The 27,102-nt window shown below is 41.8% G+C and overlaps 1 protein-coding gene across 2 annotated transcripts in view; it reads right to left on the bottom strand.

Annotated features, from left to right (window-relative positions):
- The window catches only part of LOC110536532 (nuclear receptor coactivator 2), a 236,266-nt gene that overhangs the window by 126,570 nt on the left and 82,594 nt on the right, over positions 1-27,102 (bottom strand). For both annotated transcript variants that reach the window (XM_036934699.1, XM_036934700.1), the window contains exons 2-3: positions 16,796-16,906; positions 11,139-11,311 (exon numbers count right to left, since the gene is read on the bottom strand). In XM_036934699.1, the coding sequence (XP_036790594.1) occupies positions 11,139-11,311; positions 16,796-16,887 (265 nt within the window). In that variant the 5' untranslated portion in view covers positions 16,888-16,906. The remainder of the gene's footprint in view (positions 1-11,138; positions 11,312-16,795; positions 16,907-27,102) is intronic.

The following is a 27,102-nucleotide window of genomic DNA, read 5'->3' as shown; positions in this document are numbered from 1 at the left end:
CATCAAACAGGCAAAGCGTCAATACAGGGCTAAGATTGAATCATACTACACCGGCTCTGACGCTCGTCGGATGTGGCAGGGCCTGCAAACCATTGCAGACTACAAAGGGAAGCACAACCGAGAGCTGCCCAGTGACACGAGCCTACCAGACAAGCAAAATTACTTCTATGCTCGGTTCGAGGCAAGTAACACTGAAAAATGCATGAGAGCATCAACCGTTCCGGACGACTGCGTGATCACGCTCTCCGCAGCCGATGTGAGTAAGACCTTTAAACAGGTCAACATTCACAAGGCTGCAGGGCCAGACGGATTACCAGGACGTGTACTCCGAGCATGCGCTGACCAACTGTCAAGTGTCTTCACTGACATTTTCAACCTCCCTGTCTGAGTCTGTAATACCAACATGTTTTTTAGCAGACCACATAGTCCCCGTGCAAAAGAATACTAAGGTAACCTGCCTAAATGACTACCGACCTGTAGCACTCACGTCTGTAGCCATGAGGTGCTTTGAAAGGCTGGTCATGGCTCACATCAACACCATTATCCCAGAAACCCTAGACCCACACCAATTTGCATACCGCCCAAACAGATCCACAGATGACGCCATCTCTATTGCCCTCCACACTTCCCTTTCCCATCTGGACAAAAGGAACACCTATGTGAGAATGCTGTTCATTGACTACAGCTCAGCATTCAACACCATAGTGCCCTCAAAGCTCATCGATAAGCTAAGGACCCTGTGACTAAACACCTCCCTCTGCAACTGGATCCTGGACTTCCTGACGGGCCGCCCCCAGGTGGTAACGGTAGGTAACAACACTTCCACCATGCTGATCCTCAACACTGGGGCCCCTCAGAGGTGCGTGCTTAGTCCCCTCCTGTACTACCTTTTCACTCATGACTGCATGGTCATGCACGACTTCAACAATATCATTAAGTTTGCTGACGATACAACAGCGGTAGGCCTGATCACCGATGAGACAACCTATAGGGAGGAGGTCAGAGACCTGGTCGTGTGGTGCCAGGACAACAACCTGTCCCTCAACGTGATCAAGACAAAGGAGATGATTGTGGACTACAAGAAAATATGTACCGACCACGCCCACATTCTCATCGACGGGGCTTCAGTTGAGAGCTTCAAGTTTCTTGGTGACCACATCACCAAACAACTATCATGGTCAAAACACACCAAGACAGTCGTGAAGAGGGCACGACAACACATATTCCCCCTCAGGAGACTGAAAATATTTGGCATGTGTCCTCAGATCCTCAAAAGGTTCTACAGCTGCAACATCGAGAGCATGGTTGCATCACTGCCTGGTACGGCAACTGCTCAGCCTCCAACCGTAAGGCACTACAGAGGGTAGTGGATACGGCCCAGTACATTACCAAGCTTCCTGCCATCCAGGACCTCTATACAGGCGGTGCAAGAGGAAGGCCCTAAAAATTGTCAAAGACTGTTTGTTCTCTCTGCTACCGCACGGTGCACCCGCACATTGACTCTGTACCAGTACCCCCTGTATATAGCCTCCACATTGACTCTGTTCCGGTACCCCCTGTATATAGCCTCCACATTGACTCTGTACCGGTACCCCCTATATATAGCCTCCACATTGACTTTGTACTGTTACCCCCTGTATATAGCCTCCACATTGACTCTGTACCGGTACCCCTTGTATATAGCCTCCACATTGACTCTGTACCGGTACCCCCTGTATATAGCCTCCACATTGACTCTGTACCGGTACCCCCTGTATCTAGCCTCCACATTGACTCTGTACCGTAACACCCTGTATACAGCCTCCACATTGACTCTGTACCGGTACCCCCTGTATATAGCCTCCACATTGACTCTGTACCGGTACCCCCTGTATATAGCCTCCACATTGACTCTGTACCGGTACCCCCTGTATATAGCCTCCACATTGACTCTGTACCAGTACCCCCTGTATATAGCCTCCACATTGACTCTGTTCCGGTACCCCCTGTATATAGCCTCCACATTGACTCTGTACCGGTACCCCCTGTATATAGCCTCCACATTGACTTTGTACTGGTACCCCCTGTATATAGCCTCCACATTGACTCTGTACCGGTACCCCCTGTATATAGCCTCCACATTGACTCTGTACCGGTACCCCCTGTATATAGCCTCCACATTGACTCTGTACCGGTACCCCCTGTATATAGCCTCCACATTGACTCTGTACCGTAACACCCTGTATATAGCCTCCACATTGACTCTGTACCGGTACCCCCTGTATATAGCCTCCACATTGACTCTGTACCGGTACCCCCTGTATATAGCCTCCACATTGACTCTGTACCGGTACCCCCTGTATATAGCCTCCACATTGACTCTGTACTTGTACCACCTGTATATAGCCTCCACATTGACTCTGTACTTGTACCCCCTGTATATAGCCTCCACATTGACTCTGTACTTGTACCACCTGTATATAGCCTCCACATTGACTCTGTACCGGTACCCCTGTATATAGCCTCCACATTGACTCTGTACTGGTACCCCCTGTATATAGCCTCCACATTGACTCTGTACCGGTACCCCCTGCATATAGCCTCCACATTGACTCTGTACCGGTACCCCCTGTATATAGCCTCCACATTGACTCTGTACTGGTACCCCCTGTATATAGCCTCCACATTGACTCTGTACTGGTACCCCCTGTATATAGCCTCCACATTGACTCTGTACTGGTACCCCCTGTATATAGCCTCCACATTGACTCTGTACTGGTACCCCCTGTATATAGCCTCCACATTTCACTGTAAGGTCTACTACACCTGTTGTATTCAGCATTTCAATGTGAGGTCTACTACACCTGTTGTATTCAGCATTTCACTGTAAGGTCTACTACACCTGTTGTATTCAGCATTTCACTGTGATATCTACTACACCTGTTGTATTCAGCATTTCACTGTAAGGTCTACTACACCTGTTGTATTCAGCATTTCACTGTAAGGTCTACTACACCTGTTGTATTCAGCATTTCACTGTAAGGTCTACTACACCTGTTCTATTCAGCATTTCACTGTAAGGACTACCTACACCTGTTGTATTCAGCATTTCACTGTAAGGTCTACTACACCTGTTGTATTCAGCATTTCACTGTAAGGTCTACTACACCTGTTGTATTCAGCATTTCACTGTAAGGTCTACTACACCTGTTGTATTCAGCATTTCACTGTAAGGTCTACTACACCTGTTGTATTCAGCATTTCACTGTAAGGTCTACTACACCTGTTGTATTCAGCATTTCACTGTAAGGTCTACTACACCTGTTGTATTCAGCATTTCACTGTAAGGTCTACTACACCTGTTGTATTCAGCATTTCACTGTAAGGTCTACTACACCTGTTGTATTCAGTATTTCACTGTGAGGTCTACTACACCTGTTGTATTCAGCATTTCACTGTAAGGTCTACTACACCTGTTGTATTCAGCATTTCACTGTGAGGTCTACTATTCAGCATTTCACTGTAAGGTCTACTACACCTGTTGTATTCAGCATTTCACTGTAAGGTCTACTACACCTGTTGTATTCAGCATTTCACTGTAAGGTCTACTACACCTGTTGTATTCAGCATTTCACTGTAAGGTCTACTACACCTGTTGTATTCAGCATTTCACTGTGAGGTCTACTATTCAGCATTTCACTGTAAGGTCTACTACACCTGTTGTATTCAGCATTTCACTGTAAGGTCTACTACACCTGTTGTATTCAGCATTTCACTGTAAGGTCTACTACACCTGTTGTATTCAGCATTTCACTGTAAGGTCTACTACACCTGTTGTATTCAGCATTTCACTGTAAGGTCTACTACACCTGTTGTATTCAGCATTTCACTGTAAGGTCTACTACACCTGTTGTATTCAGCATTTCACTGTAAGGTCTACTACACCTGTTGTATTCAGCATTTCACTGTAAGGTCTACTACACCTGTTGTATTCAGCATTTCACTGTAAGGTCTACTACACCTGTTGTATTCAGCATTTCACTGTAAGGTCTACTACACCTGTTGTATTCAGCATTTCACTGTAAGGTCTACTACACCTGTTGTATTCAGTATTTCACTGTAAGGTCTACTACACCTGTTGTATTCAGCATTTCACTGTAAGGTCTACTACACCTGTTGTATTCAGCATTTCACCATGAGGTCTACTACACCTGTTGTATTCAGCATTTCACTGTAAGGTCTACTACACCTGTTGTATTCAGCATTTCACTGTAAGGTCTACTACACCTGTTGTATTCAGCATTTCACTGTAAGGTCTACTACACCTGTTGTATTCAGCATTTCACTGTAAGGTCTACTACACCTGTTGTATTCAGCATTTCACTGTAAGGTCTACTACACCTGTTGTATTCAGCATTTCACTGTGAGGTCTACTACACCTGTTGTATTCAGCATTTCACTGTAAGGTCTACTACACCTGTTGTATTCAGCATTTCACTGTAAGGTATACTACACCTGTTGTATTCAGCATTTCACTGTAAGGTCTACTACACCTGTTGTATTCAGCATTTCACTGTAAGGTCTACTACACCTGTTGTATTCAGCATTTCACTGTAAGATCTACTACACCTGTTGTATTCAGCATTTCACTGTGAGGTCTACCAAGCCTGTTGTATTCAGCATTTCACTGTAAGGTCTACTACACCTGCTGTATTCAGCATTTCACTGTAAGGTCTACTACACCTGTTGTATTCAGCACATTTCACTGTGAGGTCTACTACACCTGTTGTATTCAGCATTTCACTGTAAGGTCTACTACACCTGTTGTATTCAGCATTTCACTGTGAGGTCTACTACACCTGTTGTATTCAGCATTTCACTGTGAGGTCTACTACACCTGTTGTTTTCAGCATTTCACTGTGAGGTCTACTACACCTGTTGTATTCAGCATTTCACTGTGAGGTCTACTACACCTGTTGTATTCAGCATTTCACTGTGAGGTCTACTACACCTGTTGTATTCAGCATTTCACTGTAAGGTCTACTACACCTGTTGTATTCAGCATTTCACTGTGAGGTCTACTACACCTGTTGTATTCAGCATTTCACTGTGAGGTCTACTACACCTGTTGTATTCAGCATTTCACTGTAAGGTCTACTACACCCGTTGTATTCAGCATTTCACTGTAAGGTCTACTACACCTGTTGTATTCAGCATTTCACTGTGAGGTCTACTACACCTGTTGTATTCAGCATTTCACTGTAAGGTCTACTACACCTGTTGTATTCAGCATTTCACTGTAAGGTATACTACACCTGTTGTATTCAGCATTTCACTGTAAGGTCTACTACACCTGTTGTATTCAGCATTTCACTGTAAGGTCTACTACACCTGTTGTATTCAGCATTTCACTGTAAGATCTACTACACCTGTTGTATTCAGCATTTCACTGTGAGGTCTACTAAGCCTGTTGTATTCAGCATTTCACTGTAAGGTCTACTACACCTGTTGTATTCAGCATTTCACTGTAAGGTCTACTACACCTGCTGTATTCAGCATTTCACTGTAAGGTCTACTACACCTGTTGTATTCAGCACATTTCACTGTGAGGTCTACTACACCTGTTGTATTCAGCATTTCACTGTAAGGTCTACTACACCTGTTGTATTCAGCATTTCACTGTGAGGTCTACTACACCTGTTGTATTCAGCATTTCACTGTGAGGTCTACTACACCTGTTGTTTTCAGCATTTCACTGTGAGGTCTACTACACCTGTTGTATTCAGCATTTCACTGTGAGGTCTACTACACCTGTTGTATTCAGCATTTCACTGTGAGGTCTAGTACACCTGTTGTATTCAGCATTTCACTGTGAGGTCTACTACACCTGTTGTATTCAGCATTTCACTGTGAGGTCTACTACACCTGTTGTATTCAGCATTTCACTGTGAGGTCTACTACACCTGTTGTTTTCAGCATTTCACTGTGAGGTCTACTACACCTGTTGTATTCAGCATTTCACTGTGAGGTCTACTACACCTGTTGTATTCAGCATTTCACTGTGAGGTCTACTACACCTGTTGTATTCAGCATTTCACTGTAAGGTCTACCTACACCTGTTGTATTCAGCATTTCACTGTGAGGTCTACTACACCTGTTGTATTCAGCATTTCACTGTAAGGTCTATTACACCTGTTGTATTCAGCATTTCACTGTAAAGGTCTACCTACACCTGTTGTATTCAGCATTTCACTGTAAGGTCTACCTACACCTGTTGTATTCAGCATTTCACTGTGAGGTCTACTACACCTGTTGTATTCAGCATTTCACTGTGAGGTCTACTACACCTGTTGTATTCAGCATTTCACTGTAAGGTCTACTACACCTGTTGTATTCAGCATTTCACTGTAAGGTCTACTACACCTGTTGTATTCAGCATTTCACTGTAAGGTCTACCTACACCTGTTGTATTCAGCATTTCACTGTGAGGTCTACTACACCTGTTGTATTCAGCACATTTCACTGTAAGGTCTACTACACCTGTTGTTTTCAGCATTTCACTGTGAGGTCTACTACACCCGTTGTATTCGACACATGTGACTAATGGCATTTGATTTGAATTGACAGATGGGTAAAGCCGATGTAGAAAAGTGCTTTATAAAACACATTTGATGTGCGATGGTAGGCAGGTCGTGTCCTATTACTCAGCATTACGTAACCAGGGGCCTGTGAGTCACCAAACAACCATCACGAGTCAGCCAACTTTGCCGTCTGACTCAGAGACTCTATAGACTACTATATTCAGCCAGTCACCGCCCACTTTGTATAACCTAAAATTACACACACACACACACACACACACACACACACAAGGTTTCAATTGACTGATAACAGTGGAGGGCCTAGAGAAAACTAAAGCTCTACGGAAACTATGGTAACTACTAAGAATCCCTGTAAACTATGGGAGCGCGTAGCTGAGAGACTGTAGCCTTGAGTGAAGACCAAGATGTAGATATATAGATATATAACACCATTGTCAAAGTCAGAAACATAATTACTCCTCCTCTTCCAACCTCAATATGTTATTTAACCCCTACGGTCGATGTCCGCAGTAATAATAAATAATTTAAAAAAGTCTGTTTAAGCTAAATATATATTTTTTTAGCCTTGAACACGTCTCGATCGTGATCTTTAATTACCTGTTACTTTTATCTCTTATTTCTTATACATATGTTGTTTAAACTGTATTGTTGGTTTAGGGCTCGTAAGTAAGCATTTCATTGGCTCGTAAGTTTAAGCATTTCATTGGCTCGTAAGTAAGCATTTCATTGGCTCGTAAGTAAGCATTTCATTGGCTCGTAAGTTTAAGCATTTCATTGGCTCGTAAGTAAGCATTTCATTGGCTCGTAAGTAAGCATTTCATTGGCTCGTAAGTTTAAGCATTTCATTGGCTCGTAAGTTTAAGCATTTCATTGGCTCGTAAGTTTAAGCATTTCATTGGCTCGTAAGTTTAAGCATTTCATTGGCTCGTAAGTAAGCATTTCATTGGCTCGTAAGTAAGCATTTCATTGGCTCGTAAGTTTAAGCATTTCATTGGCTCGTAAGTAAGCATTTCATTGGCTCGTAAGTAAGCATTTCATTGGCTCGTAAGTTTAAGCATTTCATTGGCTCGTAAGTTTAAGCATTTCATTGGCTCGTAAGTTTAAGCATTTCATTGGCTCGTAAGTAAGCATTTCATTGGCTCGTAAGTTTAAGCATTTCATTGGCTCGTAAGTAAGCATTTCATTGGCTCGTAAGTTTAAGCATTTCATTGGCTCGTAAGTAAGCATTTCATTGGCTCGTAAGTTTAAGCATTTCATTGGCTCGTAAGTAAGCATTTCATTGGCTCGTAAGTTTAAGCATTTCATTGGCTCGTAAGTTTAAGCATTTCATTGGCTCGTAAGTAAGCATTTCATTGGCTCGTAAGTTTAAGCATTTCATTGGCTCGTAAGTTTAAGCATTTCATTGGCTCGTAAGTTTAAGCATTTCATTGGCTCGTAAGTTTAAGCATTTCATTGGCTCGTAAGTTTAAGCATTTCATTGGCTCGTAAGTAAGCATTTCATTGGCTCGTAAGTTTAAGCATTTCATTGGCTCGTAAGTTTAAGCATTTCATTGGCTCGTAAGTTTAAGCATTTCATTGGCTCGTAAGTTTAAGCATTTCATTGGCTCGTAAGTTTAAGCATTTCATTGGCTCGTAAGTTTAAGCATTTCATTGGCTCGTAAGTTTAAGCATTTCATTGGCTCGTAAGTTTAAGCATTTCATTGGCTCGTAAGTTTAAGCATTTCATTGGCTCGTAAGTTTAAGCATTTCATTGGCTCGTAAGTTTAAGCATTTCATTGGCTCGTAAGTTTAAGCATTTCATTGGCTCGTAAGTTTAAGCATTTCATTGGCTCGTAAGTTTAAGCATTTCATTGGCTCGTAAGTAAGCATTTCATTGGCTCGTAAGTAAGCATTTCATTGACTCGTAAGTTTAAGCATTTCATTGGCTCGTAAGTAAGCATTTCATTGGCTCGTAAGTAAGCATTTCATTGGCTCGTAAGTTTAAGCATTTCATTGGCTCGTAAGTTTAAGCATTTCATTGGCTCGTAAGTTTAAGCATTTCATTGGCTCGTAAGTAAGCATTTCATTGGCTCGTAAGTTTAAGCATTTCATTGGCTCGTAAGTAAGCATTTCATTGGCTCGTAAGTTTAAGCATTTCATTGGCTCGTAAGTAAGCATTTCATTGGCTCGTAAGTTTAAGCATTTCATTGGCTCGTAAGTAAGCATTTCATTGGCTCGTAAGTTTAAGCATTTCATTGGCTCGTAAGTTTAAGCATTTCATTGGCTCGTAAGTAAGCATTTCATTGGCTCGTAAGTTTAAGCATTTCATTGGCTCGTAAGTTTAAGCATTTCATTGGCTCGTAAGTTTAAGCATTTCATTGGCTCGTAAGTTTAAGCATTTCATTGGCTCGTAAGTTTAAGCATTTCATTGGCTCGTAAGTAAGCATTTCATTGGCTCGTAAGTTTAAGCATTTCATTGGCTCGTAAGTTTAAGCATTTCATTGGCTCGTAAGTTTAAGCATTTCATTGGCTCGTAAGTTTAAGCATTTCATTGGCTCGTAAGTTTAAGCATTTCATTGGCTCGTAAGTTTAAGCATTTCATTGGCTCGTAAGTTTAAGCATTTCATTGGCTCGTAAGTTTAAGCATTTCATTGGCTCGTAAGTTTAAGCATTTCATTGGCTCGTAAGTTTAAGCATTTCATTGGCTCGTAAGTTTAAGCATTTCATTGGCTCGTAAGTTTAAGCATTTCATTGGCTCGTAAATTTAAGCATTTCATTGGCTCGTAAGTAAGCATTTCATTGGCTCGTAAGTTTAAGCATTTCATTGGCTCGTAAGTTTAAGCATTTCATTGGCTCGTAAATTTAAGCATTTCATTGGCTCGTAAGTAAGCATTTCATTGGCTCGTAAGTAAGCATTTCATTGGCTCGTAAGTAAGCATTTCATTGGCTCGTAAGTTTAAGCATTTCATTGGCTCGTAAGTAAGCATTTAATTGTGAGGTCTACAGCTGTTGTATTCAGCGCATGTGACTAATACATATTTGATGACTCACTTCCACATCTGCGGTGAACGCTGACAGAGCTAGACTGTGTTTGTCAGACCCCGAGACGTCCCGAACATCGGTCCTCTCACAAAATCGTCTGTAGCGTCCGCACGGTTTGGCCTACAAAACTATTGTGCCCCTCTATGGAAAGATGAGACTCTCACGAACAAGATGGTCTTCTCCGTTTTGCTCTACCATCCACACAAGTGTCTTGGGTCTCGTCTGAATTCGGTACAGACGAGCTGCCAACTTCAGTCTGTAGCGTCCAAACAGTTTGGGCTTCACAGTAATATGACCCCTCTGTGAAAAAGTGACAATCTCCACAACAATGTTCCCTGTAAGCTACGGAGAAAAGCATGAGATAAAACTTCACTCAACTTGGACTGATGGCAAGTAGGTGCACCTGATTCAGCTGCCCTGCGTGCCGGGTAGGCCAACTGTTGCAATTTTCAACCATTTGATGTGTCTGTGTATTGTGTATTGTAGTGTAGTGTATTGTAGTGTAGTGTAGTGCAGTGCTGTACCAGTGTATTGTAGTGTAGTGTAGTGCAGTGTTGTACCAGTGTATTGTAGTGTAGTGCAGTGCAGTGCTGTACCAGTGTATTGTAGTGTAGTGTAGTGCAGTGTTGTACCAGTGTATTGTAGTGTAGTGCAGTGCAGTGCTGTACCAGTGTATTGTAGTGTAGTGTAGTGCAGTGTTGTACCAGTGTATTGTAGTGTAGTGCAGTGCTGTACCAGTGTATTGTAGTGTAGTGTAGTGCAGTGTTGTACCAGTGTATTGTAGTGTAGTGCAGTGTTGTACCAGTGTAGTGTAGTGTAGTGCAGTGTTATACCAGTGTATTGTAGTGTATTGCAGTGTTGTACCAGTGTAGTGTAGTGTAGTGCAGTGTTGTACCAGTGTATTGTAGTGTAGTGCAGTGTTGTACCAGTGTATTGTAGTGTAGTGCAGTGTTGTACTAGTGTAGTGTAGTGTAGTGTATTGCAGTGTTGTACCAGTGTATTGTAGTGTAGTGCAGTGTTGTACCAGTGTATTGTAGTGTAGTGCAGTGTATTGTACCAGTGTATTGTAGTGCAGTGTATTGTAGTGCAGTGTATTGTATTGTAGTGTAGTGCAGTGTTGTACCAGTGTAGTGTAGTGTAGTGTATTGCAGTGTTGTACCAGTGTTTTGTAGTGTAGTGCAGTGTTGTACCAGTGTATTGTAGTGTAGTGCAGTGTTGTACCAGTGTATTGTAGTGTAGTGCAGTGTTGTACCAGTGTAGTGTAGTGTAGTGCAGTGTTGTACCAGTGTATTGTAGTGTAGTGCAGTGTTGTACCAGTGTATTGTAGTGTAGTGCAGTGTTGTACCAGTGTAGTGTAGTGTAGTGTATTGCAGTGTTGTACCAGTGTATTGTAGTGTAGTGCAGTGTTGTACCAGTGTAGTGTAGTGTAGTGCAGTGTTGTACCAGTGTATTGTAGTGTAGTGCAGTGTTGTACCAGTGTAGTGTAGTGTAGTGCAGTGTTGTACCAGTGTAGTGTAGTGTAGTGCAGTGTTGTACCTTGCTCCTTGATCTGTCGTATCTGTTTAACAGTCTCCTTCAGGATAGCACATTTGTCAGGTTTGACGTTGAAGTTATCAATGTCGTTGAAGTTGGCGAAGATCAGCTCAGCCAGCTCCTCGATGTACTTGTTCTCATGCTCGCGGTTTCTCTTCTCGTTGCTTTGTTTGAGGCTGAGGAGACAAGGGGGGTAAAGAGAAGGCCAGTGAGAGACATGTTCCATGATATAATATAACAGAATGTGTTCCATGATGTAATATAACAGAATGTGTTCTATGATATAATATAACCAGTTGATATTAATGTGTTCCATGATATAATATAACAGAATGTGTTCCATGATAAAATATAACAGAATGTGTTCCATGATGTAATATAACAGAATGTGTTCCATGATGTAATATAACAAAATGTGTTCCATGATAAAATATAACAGAATGTGTTCCATGATAAAATATAACAGAATGTGTTCCATGATGTAATATAACAGAATGTGTTCCATGATGTAATATAACAGATTGTGTTCCATTATATAATATAACAGATTGTGATCCATGATGTAATATAACAGAATGTGTTCCATGATGTAATATAACAGAATGTGTTCCATGATGTAATATAACAGAATGTGTTCCATGATGTAATATAACAGAATGTGTTCCATGATGTAATATAACAGAATGTGTTCCATGATGTAATATAACAGAATGTGTTCCATGATGTAATATAACAGAATGTGTTCCATGATGTAATATAACAGAATGTGTTCCATGATGTAATATAACAGAATGTGTTCCATGATGTAATATAACAGATTGTGTTCCATTATATAATATAACAGATTGTGATCCATGATGTAATATAACAAAATGTGTTCCATGATGTAATATAACAAAATGTGTTCCATGATGTAATATAACAGAATGTGTTCCATGATGTAATATAACAGATTGTGTTCCATGATGTAATATAATAAAATGTGTTCAATGATGTAATATAACAGATTGTGTTCCATGATATAATACCACTGCTCAATTGAGGAAATGTCCACACTACCACGCAGGGCTGCACGATATGGGCACATAATATAGGACTTATTTTTAACCAAATGTTGCAATTGTGATTAGACTTTTAAATTAGAGCAAAACTGTTGGAATCATGGAAATATAATGACTATTCTAATTCTATAGTTAGAATATAATAGTGGGCACTTTGAATACAGTGTTTGAGAATACAATTAATTAAAATGCCAGGGGAGGAGTTATTGTGACAGGGTAGGAACTAAAGTGTTGATAAGGGTTTCCTAGGGGACCCTATAAGCTTTGGCTACATTGCAAGTTTTCTCTTAGCTACCTCATATATTCTTGCTTTGTATTTTTCCTCTTTGAATTAGAAGATACTGTTGCACAACCAACATGCTGATTTAGGACTACACCATCACTGCTTTATCGGGCAGTATTAACTAGCTACATTTGCTCTTACTCAGCACATTTTATGAGCTAGCTAGCTATTAGCATTAGCGGCTAACAATTAGCATCTCACAAGATTTAGGGCAACATGCTAAGAAAAGACAAACCTAGCTGATGTAAGAAACACAAACTAATAGTGTCATTATAGAACGCTAGTGGATTTATATTACGAAGCAAAGTGAAAACAGCATTGTTGTCATCAGCATTGTTGCATGTGCTGCATTGTAGCTAGCTATTAGCATTAGCGGCTAACAATTAGCATCTCACAAGATTTAGGGCAACATGCTAAGAAAAGACAAACCTAGCTGATGTAAGAAACACAAACTAATAGTGTCATTATGGAACGCTATTGGATTTATATTACGAAGCAAAGTGAAAACAGCATTGTTGTCATCAGCATTGTTGCATGTGCTGCATTGACCACACGGACTAAACACAAAGTGTTTCCTGGTTGAGGAGCATCAACTGTGCTCCTTTGAGTGACAGGGGGCGTGGCTAGGTCTGTGTGGAAACTGTCACGGAGAGTAAGAGCCGGAGAGAGAGATGACTCAAGTAGCGAAGTAAACAATAAATATTGACATTACACATGGTGTATCACATTTAACAAACCAAATTTTCAAATACCGGTATAGAAGGTAAAGTAACAACCCAAACCGGTCCCTGTATCAATACCGGTATAGAAGGTAAAGTAACAACCCAAACCGGTCCCTGTATCGATACCGGTATAGAAGGTAAAGTAACAACCCAAACCGGTCCCTGTATCAATACCGGTATAGAAGCTAAAGTAACAACCCAAACCGGTCCCTGTATCAATACCGGTATAGAAGGTAAAGTAACAACCCAAACCGGTCCCTGTATCAATACCGTTATAGAAGGTAAAGTAACAACCCAAACCGGTCCCTGTATCAATACCGGTATAGAAGGTAAAGTAACAACCCAAACCGGTCCCTGTATCAATACCGGTATAGAAGGTAAAGTAACAACCCAAACCGGTCCCTGTATCAATACCGGTATAGAAGGTAAAGTAACAACCCAAACCGGTCCCTGTATCAATACCGGTATAGAAGGTAAAGTAACAACCCAAACCGGTCCCTGTATCAATACCGTTATAGAAGATAAAGTAACAACCCAAACCGGTCCCTGTATCAATACCGGTATAGAAGGTAAAGTAACAACCCAAACCGGTCCCTGTATCAATACCGGTATAGAAGGTAAAGTAACAACCCAAACCGGTCCCTGTATCAATACCGGTATAGAAGGTAAAGTAACAACCCAAACCGGTCCCTGTATCAATACCGGTATAGAAGGTAAAGTAACAACCCAAACCGGTCCCTGTATCAATACCGGTATAGAAGGTAAAGTAACAACCCAAACCGGTCCCTGTATCAATACCGGTATAGAAGGTAAAGTAACAACCCAAAACGGTCCCTGTATCAATACCGGTATAGAAGGTAAAGTAACAACCCAAACCGGTCCCTGCATCATTACCAGTATAGAAGGTAAAGTAACAACCCAAACCGGTCCCTGCATCAATACCGGTATAGAAGGTAAAGTAACAACCCAAACCGGTCCCTGTATCAATACCGGTATAGAAGGTAAAGTAACAACCCAAACCGGTCCCTGTATCAATACCGGTATAGAAGGTAAAGTAACAATCCAAACCGGTCCCTGCATCATTACCAGTATAGAAGGTAAAGTAACAACCCAAACCGGTCCCTGTATCAATACCGGTATAGAAGGTAAAGTAACAACCCAAACCGGTCCCTGTATCAATACCGGTATAGAAGGTAAAGTAACAACCCAAACCGGTCCCTGCATCATTACCAGTATAGAAGGTAAAGTAACAACCCAAACCGGTCCCTGTATCAATACCGGTATAGAAGGTAAAGTAACAACCCAAACCGGTCCCTGTATCAATACCGGTATAGAAGGTAAAGTAACAACCCAAACCGGTCCCTGTATCAATACCGGTATAGAAGGTAAAGTAACAACCCAAACCGGTCCCTGTATCAATACCGGTATAGAAGGTAAAGTAACAACCCAAACCGGTCCCTGTATCAATACCGGTATAGAAGGTAAAGTAACAACCCAAACCGGTCCCTGTATCAATACCGGTATAGAAGGTAAAGTAACAACCCAAACCGGTCCCTGTATCAATACCGTTATAAAAGGTAAAGTAACAACCCAAACCGGTCCCTGTATCAATACCGGTATAGAAGGTAAAGTAACAACCCAAACCGGTCCCTGTATCAATACCGGTATAGAAGGTAAAGTAACAACCCAAACCGGTCCCTGTATCAATACCGGTATAGAAGGTAAAGTAACAACCCAAACCGGTCCCTGTATCAATACCGGTATAGAAGGTAAAGTAACAACCCAAAACGGTCCCTGTATCAATACCGGTATAGAAGGTAAAGTAACAACCCAAACCGGTCCCTGCAGCATTACCAGTATAGAAGGTAAAGTAACAACCCAAACCGGTCCCTGCATCAATACCGGTATAGAAGGTAAAGTAACAACCCAAACCGGTCCCTGTATCAATACCGGTATAGAAGGTAAAGTAACAACCCAAACCTGTCCCTGTATCAATACCGGTATAGAAGGTAAAGTAACAATCCAAACCGGTCCCTGCATCATTACCAGTATAGAAGGTAAAGTAACAACCCAAACCGGTCCCTGTATCAATACCGGTATAGAAGGTAAAGTAACAACCCAAACCGGTCCCTGTATCAATACCGGTATAGAAGGTAAAGTAACAACCCAAACCGGTCCCTGCATCATTACCAGTATAGAAGGTAAAGTAACAACCCAAACCGGTCCCTGTATCAATACCGGTATAGAAGGTAAAGTAACAACCCAAACCGGTCCCTGTATCAATACCGGTATAGAAGGTAAAGTAACAACCCAAACCGGTCCCTGTATCAATACCGGTATAGAAGGTAAAGTAACAACCCAAACCGGTCCCTGTATCAATACCGGTATAGAAGGTAAAGTAACAACCCAAACCGGTACCTGTATCAATACCGGTATAGAAGGTAAAGTAACAACCCAAACCGGTCCCTGTATCAATACCGGTATAGAAGGTAAAGTAACAACCCAAACCGGTCCCTGTATCAATACCGGTATAGAAGGTAAAGTAACAACCCAAACCGGTCCCTGTATCAATACCGGTATAGAAGGTAAAGTAACAACCCAAACCGGTCCCTGTATCAATACCGGTATAGAAGGTAAAGTAACAACCCAAAACGGTCCCTGTATCAATACAGGTATAGAAGGTAAAGTAACAACCCAAACCGGTCCCTGCATCAATACCGGTATAGAAGGTAAAGTAACAACCCAAACCGGTCCCTGTATCAATACCGGTATAGAAGGTAAAGTAACAACCCAAACCGGTCCCTGTATCAATACCGGTATAGAAGGTAAAGTAACAATCCAAACCGGTCCCTGCATCATTACCAGTATAGAAGGTAAAGTAACAACCCAAACCGGTCCCTGTATCAATACCGGTATAGAAGGTAAAGTAACAACCCAAACCGGTCCCTGTATCAATACCGGTATAGAAGGTAAAGTAACAACCCAAACCGGTCCCTGCATCATTACCAGTATAGAAGGTAAAGTAACAACCCAAACCGGTCCCTGTATCAATACCGGTATAGAAGGTAAAGTAACAACCCAAACCGGTCCCTGTATCAATACCGGTATAGAAGGTAAAGTAACAACCCAAACCGGTCCCTGTATCAATACCGGTATAGAAGGTAAAGTAACAACCCAAACCGGTCCCTGTATCAATACCGGTATAGAAGGTAAAGTAACAACCCAAACCGGTCCCTGTATCAATACCGGTATAGAAGGTAAAGTAACAACCCAAACCGGTCCCTGTATCAATACCGGTATAGAAGGTAAAGTAACAACCCAAACCGGTCCCTGTATCAATACCGTTATAAAAGGTAAAGTAACAACCCAAACCGGTCCCTGTATCAATACCGGTATAGAAGGTAAAGTAACAACCCAAACCGGTCCCTGTATCAATACCGTTATAGAAGGTAAAGTAACAACCCAAACCGGTCCCTGCAGCATTACCGGTATATCATAAAATACGGTATACCCCCCCAGCCCTACAATAGCCTAATGTAAAGCCACAGTAAAGTAGTTAGTGTGGTACAGTGGTAGTAGTAAAGAAGTGCGTACCTGGGACCCAGTAGGTCAGAGGAACATTCTTTGCGTTTCCGTGACTCGGCCCTGGCAGCAGGGTCCGAGAGGTTTTCAACGACGCCACTCATCCTCACTGCATATCAGCGTCTGTGGAGACAACACACACACAGAGAGAACAGTTATATAGACAACATAACAATCATCCATCAACCAAGACTGGTTAGAGAAAGACCACACTAATGTACCTGGAGCTGTCTGAGAAAGACCACACTCATGTACCGGCAGTCAGAGAAAGACCACACTCATGTACCTGGAGCTGTCAGATAAAGACCACACTAATGTACCTGGAGCTGTCAGAGAAAGACCACACTAATGTTCCGGCTGTCAGAGAAAGACCACACTAATGTACCGGCTGTCAGAGAAAGACCACACTCATGTACCTGGAGCTGTCAGAGAAAGACCACACTCATGTACCTGGATCTGTCAGAGAAAGACAACACTAATGTACCTGGAGCTGTCAGAGAAAGACCACACTAATGTACCAGCTGTCAGAGAAAGACCACACTAATGTACCGGCTGTCAGAGAAAGACCACACTAATGTACCGTCTGTCAGAGAAAGACCACACTCATGTACCTGGAGCTGTCAGAGAAAGACTACACTAATGTACCTGGACCTGTCAGAGAAAGACCACACTAATCAAATCAAATCAAATGTATTTATATAGCCCTTCGTACATCAGCTGATATCTCAAAGTGCTGTACAGAAACCCAGCCTAAAACCCCAAACAGCAAGCAATGCAGGTGTTGAATCTGACTAATGTACCTGGATCTGTCAGAGAAAGACCACACTAATGTACCTGGAGCTGTCAGAGAAAGACTACACTAATGTAAAGGCTGTCTGAGAAAAGCCACACTAATGTACCGGCTGTCAGAGAAAGACCACACTCATGTACCTGGAGCTGTCAGAGAAAGACCACACTAATGTACCGGCTATCTGAGAAAAGCCACACTAATGTACTGGTTGTCCGAGAAAGACCAAACTAATGTACCCGGAGCTGTCAGAGAAAGACCACACTAATGTACCAGCTGTCAGAGAATGACCACACTAATGTACCAGCTGTCAGAGAAAGACCACACTAATGTACCAGCTGTCAGAGAAAGACCACACTAATGTACCAGCAGCTGTCAGAGAAAGACCACACTAATGTACCAGCTGTCAGAGAAAGACCACACTAATGTACCAGCTGTCAGAGAAAGACCACACTAATGTACCAGCTGTCAGAGAAAGACCACACTAATGTACCAGCTGTCAGAGAAAGACCACACTAATGTACCAGCTGTCAGAGAAAGACCACACTAATGTACCAGCTGTCAGAGAAAGACCACACAAATGTACCAGCTGTCAGAGAAAGACCACACTAATGTACCAGCTGTCAGAGAAAGACCACACTAATGTACCGGCTGTCAGAGAAAGACCACACTCATGTACCTGGATCTGTCAGAGAAAGACCACACTCATGTACCTGGATCTGTCAGAGAAAGACCACCCTAATGAACCGGCTGTCAGAGAAAGACCACACTAATGTACCAGCTGCCAGAGAAAGACCACACTAATGTACCTGGAGCTGTCAGAGAAAGACCACACTAATGTACCGGCTGTCAGAGAAAGACCACACTAATGTACCAGCTGTCAGATAAAGACCACACTAATGTACCAGCTGTCAGAGAAAGACCACACTAACGTACCGGCTGTCAGAGAAAGACCACACTAATGCATAAAAAGGTACTTAACTCAAAATGACACTCTTTCCCCAAATCCCATATCCAAGTGAACTAGGGTGGCTCATTCAGATGTTGGGTTGTCTGCCCTATTCAGGAGTTCACACACTAGAGGTCGAGCGATTAAATCGGCATGGCCGATTAATTAGGGCCGATTTTAAGTTTTCCTAACAATCGGTAATCGTCATTTTTGGACGCCGATAATATTGCACTCCAAGAAGGAGACTGCGTGGCAGGTTGACTGCAGGCTGCAGCAAGGAGACAAGGTAAGTTGCTAGCTAGCGTTAAACTTATCTTATAAAAAACAATCAATCAATCTTTACATAATCACTAGCTAACTACACATGGTTGATGATATTACTAGTTTGTCCTGCGTTGCATATAATCAATGCCTGTTAATTTATCATCGAATCACCGCCTACTTCCCCAAACGGGTGATGATTCAACAAGCACATTCGCAAAAATCTCTTGCGTTCCAGTGTAAGCAGAGTCAGGATATATGCAGCAGTTTGGGCCGCCTGGCTCGTTGCGAACTGTGTGAAGACCATTTCTTCCTAACAAAGACCGTAATTAATTTGCCAGAATTTTACATAATTATGACATAACATTGAAGGTTGTTGCAATGTAACAGCAATATTTAGACTTATGGATGCCACCCGTTAGATAAAATACGGAACGGTTCCGTATTTCTCTGAAAGAATAAACGTTTTGTTTTGTCAAAATGATAGTTTCAGGATTTGACTATTTAATTAATTATTATCATTAATGGTCACAACACCCTGCATACCACTGCTGGCTTGCTTCTGAAGCTAAGCAGGGTTGGTCCTGGTCAGTCCCTGGATGGGAGTCCAGATTCTGCTGGAAGTGGTGTTGGAGGGCCAGTAGGAGGCACTCTTTCCTCTGGTCTAAAAATTATCCCAATGCCCCAGGGCAGTGATTGGGGACACTGCCCTGTGTAGGGTGCCGTCTTTCAGATGGGACGTTAAACGGGTGTCCTGACTCTCTGAGGTCATTAAAGATCCCATGGCACTTATCGTAAGAGTAGGGGTGTTAACCCTGGTGTCCTAGTTAAATTCCCAATCTGGCCCTCAAACCATCACGGTCACCTAATAATCCCCAGTTTACAATTGGCTCTTTCATCCCCCTCCTCTCCCCTGTAACTATTCCCCAGGTCGTTGCTGTAAATGAGAACATGTTCTCAGTCAACTTACCTGGTAAAATAACAGATAACTAAAATTTTAAAAAAATAATGACTTAAGGCTCGTATTTCTGTGTGTTTATTATATTATAATTAAGACTATGATTTGATAGAGCAGTCTGACTGAGCGGTGGCACCAGCAGGCTCGTAAACATTCATTCAAACAGCACTTGTGTGCATTTGGCCAGCAAACTGTGCTTCAAGCATTGCACTGTTTATGACTTCAAGCCTATCAACTCCCGAGATGAGGCTGGCAAAACTAAAGTACCTATTAGAACATCCAATAGTCAAAGTCAAATAGTAAATGGTATAGAGAGAAATAGTCCTATAATAACTACAACCTAAAACTTCTTACCTGGGAATATTGAAGACTCATGTTAAAAGGAACCACCAGCTTTCATATGTTCTCATGTTCTGAACAAGGAACTGAAACGTTAGCTTTCTTACATGGCACATATTGCACTTTTACTTTCTTCTCCAACACTTTGTTTTTGCATTATTTAAACCAAATTGAACATGTTTCATTACTTATTTGAGACTAAATTGATTTTAATGATGTATTATATTAAGTTAAAATAAAAGTGTTCATTCAGTATTGTTGTAATTGTCATTATTACAAATAAATAAAAAAAATGTTTTTTTTTATTTTTTTTATTTTTTTTATTTTTTTTAAATCGGCTGATTAATCGGTATTGGCTTTTTTGGTCCTCCAATAATCGGTATCGAAAAATCATAACTCGGTCGACCTCTAGCACACACACACTTGTACTACGTGCATGCACGCCCGCAGGACCACACACACGCACGCCTGCAGGAACACACACACACACACGTGCCCCTATGCTGGTGGCATTGGTTGATCCGACACAAGAGGAACGAGCGAAAGTGGAGCGGAGATTCAATTATTTCCTTCTGATGGTGCTCTTCTCCCCAGAGAGACTGAAACGAGAGCACAGAGAGACAGAGAGATACGCATTGACTATGTACAGACTCAGTAAGCATAGCCTTGCTATTGAGAAAGGCCGTCCTAGGCAGACATGGCTCTCAAGTGAAGACAGGCTATGTGCACACTGCCCACAAAATGAGGTGGAAACTGAGCTGCACTTCCTAACCTCCTGCCCAATTTATGACCATATTAGAGAGACATATTTCCCTCAGATTACACAGATCCACAAAGAATTTGAAAACAAACCCAATTTTGATAAACTCCCATATCTACTGGGTGAAATTCCACAGTGTGCCATCACAGCAGCAAGATTTGTGACCTGTTGCCACAAGGAAAGGGCAACCAGTGAAGAACAAACACCATTGTATATACAACCCATATTTCTGCTTATTTATTTTCCCTTGTGTCCTTTAACCATTTGTACATCGTTGCAACACTGTATATAGACATAATATGACATTTGTAATGTCTTTATTGTTTTGAAACTTCTGTATGTGTAATGCTATGGCAATGTTAACACGTTTCCCATGCCAATAAAGCCCCTTGAATTGAGAGAGAGTGAGCTAGAGAGAGAGAGAGAGAGAGAGAGAAAGAGAGAGAGAAAGATAGAGAGAAAGATAGAGATAGATAGAGAGAACGAGAGAAAGATAGAGATAGAGATAGAGGGAAAGAGAGAGAGAGAGAGAGAGAGAATGAAAGATAGAGAGATAGAGAGAGAAAGAAAGATAGAGATAGAGAGAGAGAGATGGAGAGAGCCCCACACTCTCCCCAAAACTGTGTGCTCAGCTAAACACACTGACTGCCTACTGCTCCAATCTGTCACAATCTGTCACAATCTGTCTAACATTGTCCCCTCAACAAGTCAATCTGTCTAACATTGTCCCCTCAACAAGTCAATCTGTCTAACATTGTCCCCTCAACAAGTCAATCTGTCTAAAATTGTCCCCTCAACAAGTCAATCTGTCTAACATTGTCCCCTTAACAAGTCAATCTGTCTAACATTGTCCCCTCAACAAGTCAATAAGTCAATCTGTCTAACATTGTCCCCTCAACAAGTCAATCTGTCTAACATTGTCCCCTCAACAAGTCAATCTGTCTAAAATTGTCCCCTTAACAAGTCAATCTGTCTAACATTGTCCCCTCAACAAGTCAATCTGTCTAACATTGTCCCCTCAACAAGTCAATCTGTCTAACATTGTCCCCTCAACAAGTCAATCTGTCTAACATTGTCCCCTCAACAAGTCAATCTGTCAAACATTGTAACCCTCAAAAACATGACGAGCAAAGGGTCCCCAGAGTGAGTTAGCATAGTTAACATAGCATAGACACAGTATAGACACAGTATAGACACAGCATAGACACAGCATAGACACAGTATAGACACAGCATAGACACAGTATGGACACAGCAAGGACACAGTATAGACACAGTATAGACACAGTATAGACACAGTATAGACACAGCATAGACACAGTATAGACACAGTATAGACACAGTATAGACACAGTATAGACACAGCATAGACACAGTATAGACACAGTATAGACACAGTATGGACACAGTATGGACACAGCATAGACACAGTATAGACACAGTATAGACACAGTATAGACACAGTATAGACACAGCATGGACACAGTATAGACACAGTATAGACACAGTATAGACACAGTATAGACACAGCATAGACACAGTATAGACACAGCATAGACACAGTATAGACACAGTATAGACACAGTATAGACACAGTATAGACACAGTATAGACACAGCATAGACACAGTAGGTACACAGTATAGACACAGTATAGACACAGTATAGACACAGTATAGACACAGTAGGTACACAGTATAGACACAGTATAGACACAGTATAGACACAGCATGGACACAGTAGGGACACAGTATAGACACAGCATAGACACAGTAGGGACACAGTAGGGACACAGCATAGACACAGTATAGACACAGCATAGACACAGCATAGACACAGCATAGACACAGCATAGAAACAGCATAGACACAGTATAGACACAGCATAGACACAGCATTGACACAGCATAGACACAGCATAGACACAGCATAGACACAGCATTGACACAGCATTGACACAGCATAGACACAGCATAGACACAGCATATACACAACATTGACACAGCATTGACACAGCATTGACACAGCATTGACACAGCATAGTCACAGCATAGAAACAGCATAGACACAGCATAGAAACAGCATAGACACAGCACAGACACAGCATAGACACAGTATAGACACAGTATAGACACAGCATAGACACAGCATAGACACAGCATAGACACAGCATAGACACAGTATAGACACAGTATGGACACAGTATGGACACAGCATAGACACAGTATAGACACAGTATAGACACAGTATAGACACAGCATGGACACAGTATAGACACAGTATAGACACAGTATAGACACAGTATAGACACAGCATAGACACAGTATAGACACAGCATAGACACAGTATAGACACAGTATAGACACAGCATAGACACAGTATAGACACAGTATAGACACAGTATAGACACAGTATAGACACAGCATAGACACAGTAGGTACACAGTATAGACACAGTATAGACACAGTATAGACACAGTATAGACACAGCATAGACACAGTTGGTACACAGTATAGACACAGTATAGACACAGTAGGGACACAGTATAGACACAGCATGGACACAGTAGGGACACAGTATAGACACAGCATAGACACAGTAGGGACACAGTAGGGACACAGCATAGACACAGTTTAGACACAGCATAGACACAGCATAGACACAGCATAGAAACAGCATAGACACAGTATAGACACAGCATAGACACAGCATTGACACAGCATTGACACAGCATAGACACAGCATAGACACAGCATAGACACAGCATAGACACAGCAATGACACAGCATTGACACAGCATTGACACAGCATATACACAACATAGACACAGCATATACACAACATTGACACAGCATTGACACAGCATATACACAACATAGACACAGCATATACACAACATTGACACAGCATTGACACAGCATTGACACAGCATTGACACAGCATAGACACAGTATAGACACAGTATAGACACAGTATAGACACAGCATTGACACAGCATAGACACAGCATAGACACAGCATAGACACAGCAATGACACAGCATTGACACAGCATTGACACAGCATATACACAACATAGACACAGCATATACACAACATTGACACAGCATTGACACAGCATTGACACAGCATATACACAACATAGACACAGCATATACACAACATTGACACAGCATTGACACAGCATTGACACAGCATTGACACAGCATAGACACAGTATAGACACAGTATAGACACAGTATAGACACAGCATAGACACAGTATAGACACAGTATAGACACAGTATAGACACAGTATAGACACAGTAGGGACACAGTATAGACACAGCATGGACACAGTAGGGACACAGTATAGACACAGTATAGACACAGCATAGACACAGCATGGACACAGTATAGACACAGCATAGACACAGCATAGACACAGCATAGACACAGCATAGACACAGTATAGACACAGTATAGACACAGCATAGACACAGTATAGACACAGCATAGACACAGCATAGACACAGCATAGACACAGCATAGACACAGTATAGACACAGTATAGACACAGCATAGACACAGCATAGACACAGTATAGACACAGCATAGACACAGCATAGCCACAGTATAGACACAGCATAGACACAGCATAGACACAGTATAGACACAGCATAGACACAGCATAGACACAGTATAGACACAGCATAGACACAGTATATACACAGCATAGACACAGTATAGACACAGCATAGACACAGCATAGACACAGTATAGACACAGCATAGACACAGCATATACACAACATTGACACAGCATGGACACAGCATAGACACAGCATGGACACAGTATAGACACAGTATAGACACAGCATAGACACAGCATAGACACAGCATGGACACAGTATAGACACAGTATAGACACAGCATAGACACAGCATAGACACAGTATAGACACAGTATAGACACAGCATAGACACAGCATGGACACAGTATAGACACAGTATAGACACAGCATAGACACAGTATAGACACAGTATAGACACAGTATAGACACAGCATAGACACAGCATAGACACAGTATAGACACAGCATAGACACAGCATAGACACAGCATGGACACAGCATGGACACAGCATAGACACAGCATGGACACAGTATAGACACAGTATAGACACAGCATAGACACAGTATAGACACAGTATAGACACAGTATAGACACAGCACAGACACAGCATAGACACAGTATAGACACAGCATAGACACAGTATAGACACAGTATAGACACAGCATAGACACAGCATATACACAGCATAGACACAGTATAGACACAGCATAGACACAGTATAGACACAGTATAGACACAGCATAGACACAGTATAGACACAGTATAGACACAGTATAGACACAGTATAGACACAGCATATACACAGCATGGACACAGCTGGAGACATAACCTGAATATCAGTCATTTAACACATCTTAGTTTTTTCTTACGGGTATACTTAACATAAGCAGTGGCGTAGCCCTCCCCTCCCTCAGCCCCCGTTGCCATTTATTATAAATACCTCGGTATAAACGGTACATGGCCCAAGCCTACTACAGGCCAATGCAGCAGTAGGCCGATAACTTCCATTGGTCTTTCACACAGAGGATTGGTGATTATCCAGGATTTGAGATTGTTGGAAAGATTTCTATTTTAATAATATTATTATTTTCAATGGATATTTAAAAAAAAAATACAACTTGTCCATTTCCACGCAGCAGACACGTCCTCAACAGTAACAGGACAGAGAAACCAGACACTTGCTCCTATGAAGCGCTTCAAACAAAATGGCGGTTCTGAAATAAGTGGTTGTGAAAACAAGCGCAGCAGGTTGGTAGAAACGACCGTCTCCACTCCCAAGAATTGACAACGGTAAATGACTGTAACCAAGTGATGTGGATTAGCGGTATATTTACTACTGGTGACATCTGTCACAAGAGAATTGATCAAAATGTCAAATCTGAGGCCTAACAATTCACACAACGATACAATGAAAGCACAAGAACTTGGAGGAAGACAGCCGAGGCCTACGAGCTTGTGAAACAATCACATCTATTTTTTTTTATTATTAAAAAAATAAATAAACTAATGATCTCGATTCCTCTGCGTCTATGTCAGCGTTTCCTAAACTCGGTCTACAGGATACCAAGGATTTATTACTGATTCAAAGGATCAAAGCTTGATGATAAGTTGATTATTTGAATCAGATGTGTAGTGTTAGGGTGAACAAACCAAAAACACCCTAGGGTATCGAGGACCGAGTTTGGGGAACCCTGGGCCAAATAATGCTTTCTGGTCATATATTTTTAATGATTTTATTCATTTCTCTACAGACAGGAGTAATTATTTAATAAAATTTGATTTTATATAATTTTGGCAAATGTATTTCCATTTTCTGTTCTATTAGACCCACCACTATGTCATCTCTCTCCTGTTCTATTGGACCCACCACTATGTCATCTCTCTCCTGTTCTATTAGACCCACCACTATGTCATCTCTCGCCTGTTCTATTAGACCCACCACTATTTCATCTCTCTCCTGTTCTATTAGACCCACCACTATGTCATCTCTCTCCTGTTCTGTTTGATCCACCACTATGTCATCTCTCTCCTGTTCTATTGGACCCACCACTATGTCATCTCTCTCCTGTTCTATTAGACCCACCATTATGTCATCTCTCTCCTGTTCTGTTTGATCCACCACTATGTCATCTCTCTCCTGTTCCATTAGACCCACCACTATGTCCTCTCTCTCCTGTTCTATTAGACCCACCACTATGTCATCTCTCGCCTGTTCTATTAGACCCACCACTATTTCATCTCTCTCCTGTTCTATTAGACCCACCACTATGTCATCTCTCTCCTGTTCTGTTTGATCCACCACTATGTCATCTCTCTCCTGTTCTATTGGACCCACCACTATGTCATCTCTCTCCTGTTCTATTAGACCCACCACTATGTCATCTCTCGCCTGTTCTATTAGACCCACCACTATTTCATCTCTCTCCTGTTCTATTAGACCCACCACTATGTCATCTCTCTCCTGTTCTGTTTGATCCACCACTATGTCATCTCTCTCCTGTTCTATTAGACCCACCACTATGTCATCTCTCTCCTGTTCTATTGGACCCACCACTATGTCATCTCTCTCCTGTTCTATAGGACCCACCACTATGTCATCTCTCTCCTGTTCTATTAGACCCACCACTATGTCATCTCTCTCCTGTTCTATTAGACCCAC

This window comes from Oncorhynchus mykiss, chromosome 11 (genome assembly GCF_013265735.2).
Source record: "Oncorhynchus mykiss isolate Arlee chromosome 11, USDA_OmykA_1.1, whole genome shotgun sequence".
Taxonomy (NCBI): Eukaryota; Metazoa; Chordata; class Actinopteri; order Salmoniformes; family Salmonidae; genus Oncorhynchus; species Oncorhynchus mykiss.
Note: the sequence above shows the minus strand (reverse complement) of the source record. Positions and strands in the feature narration are given on the sequence as shown.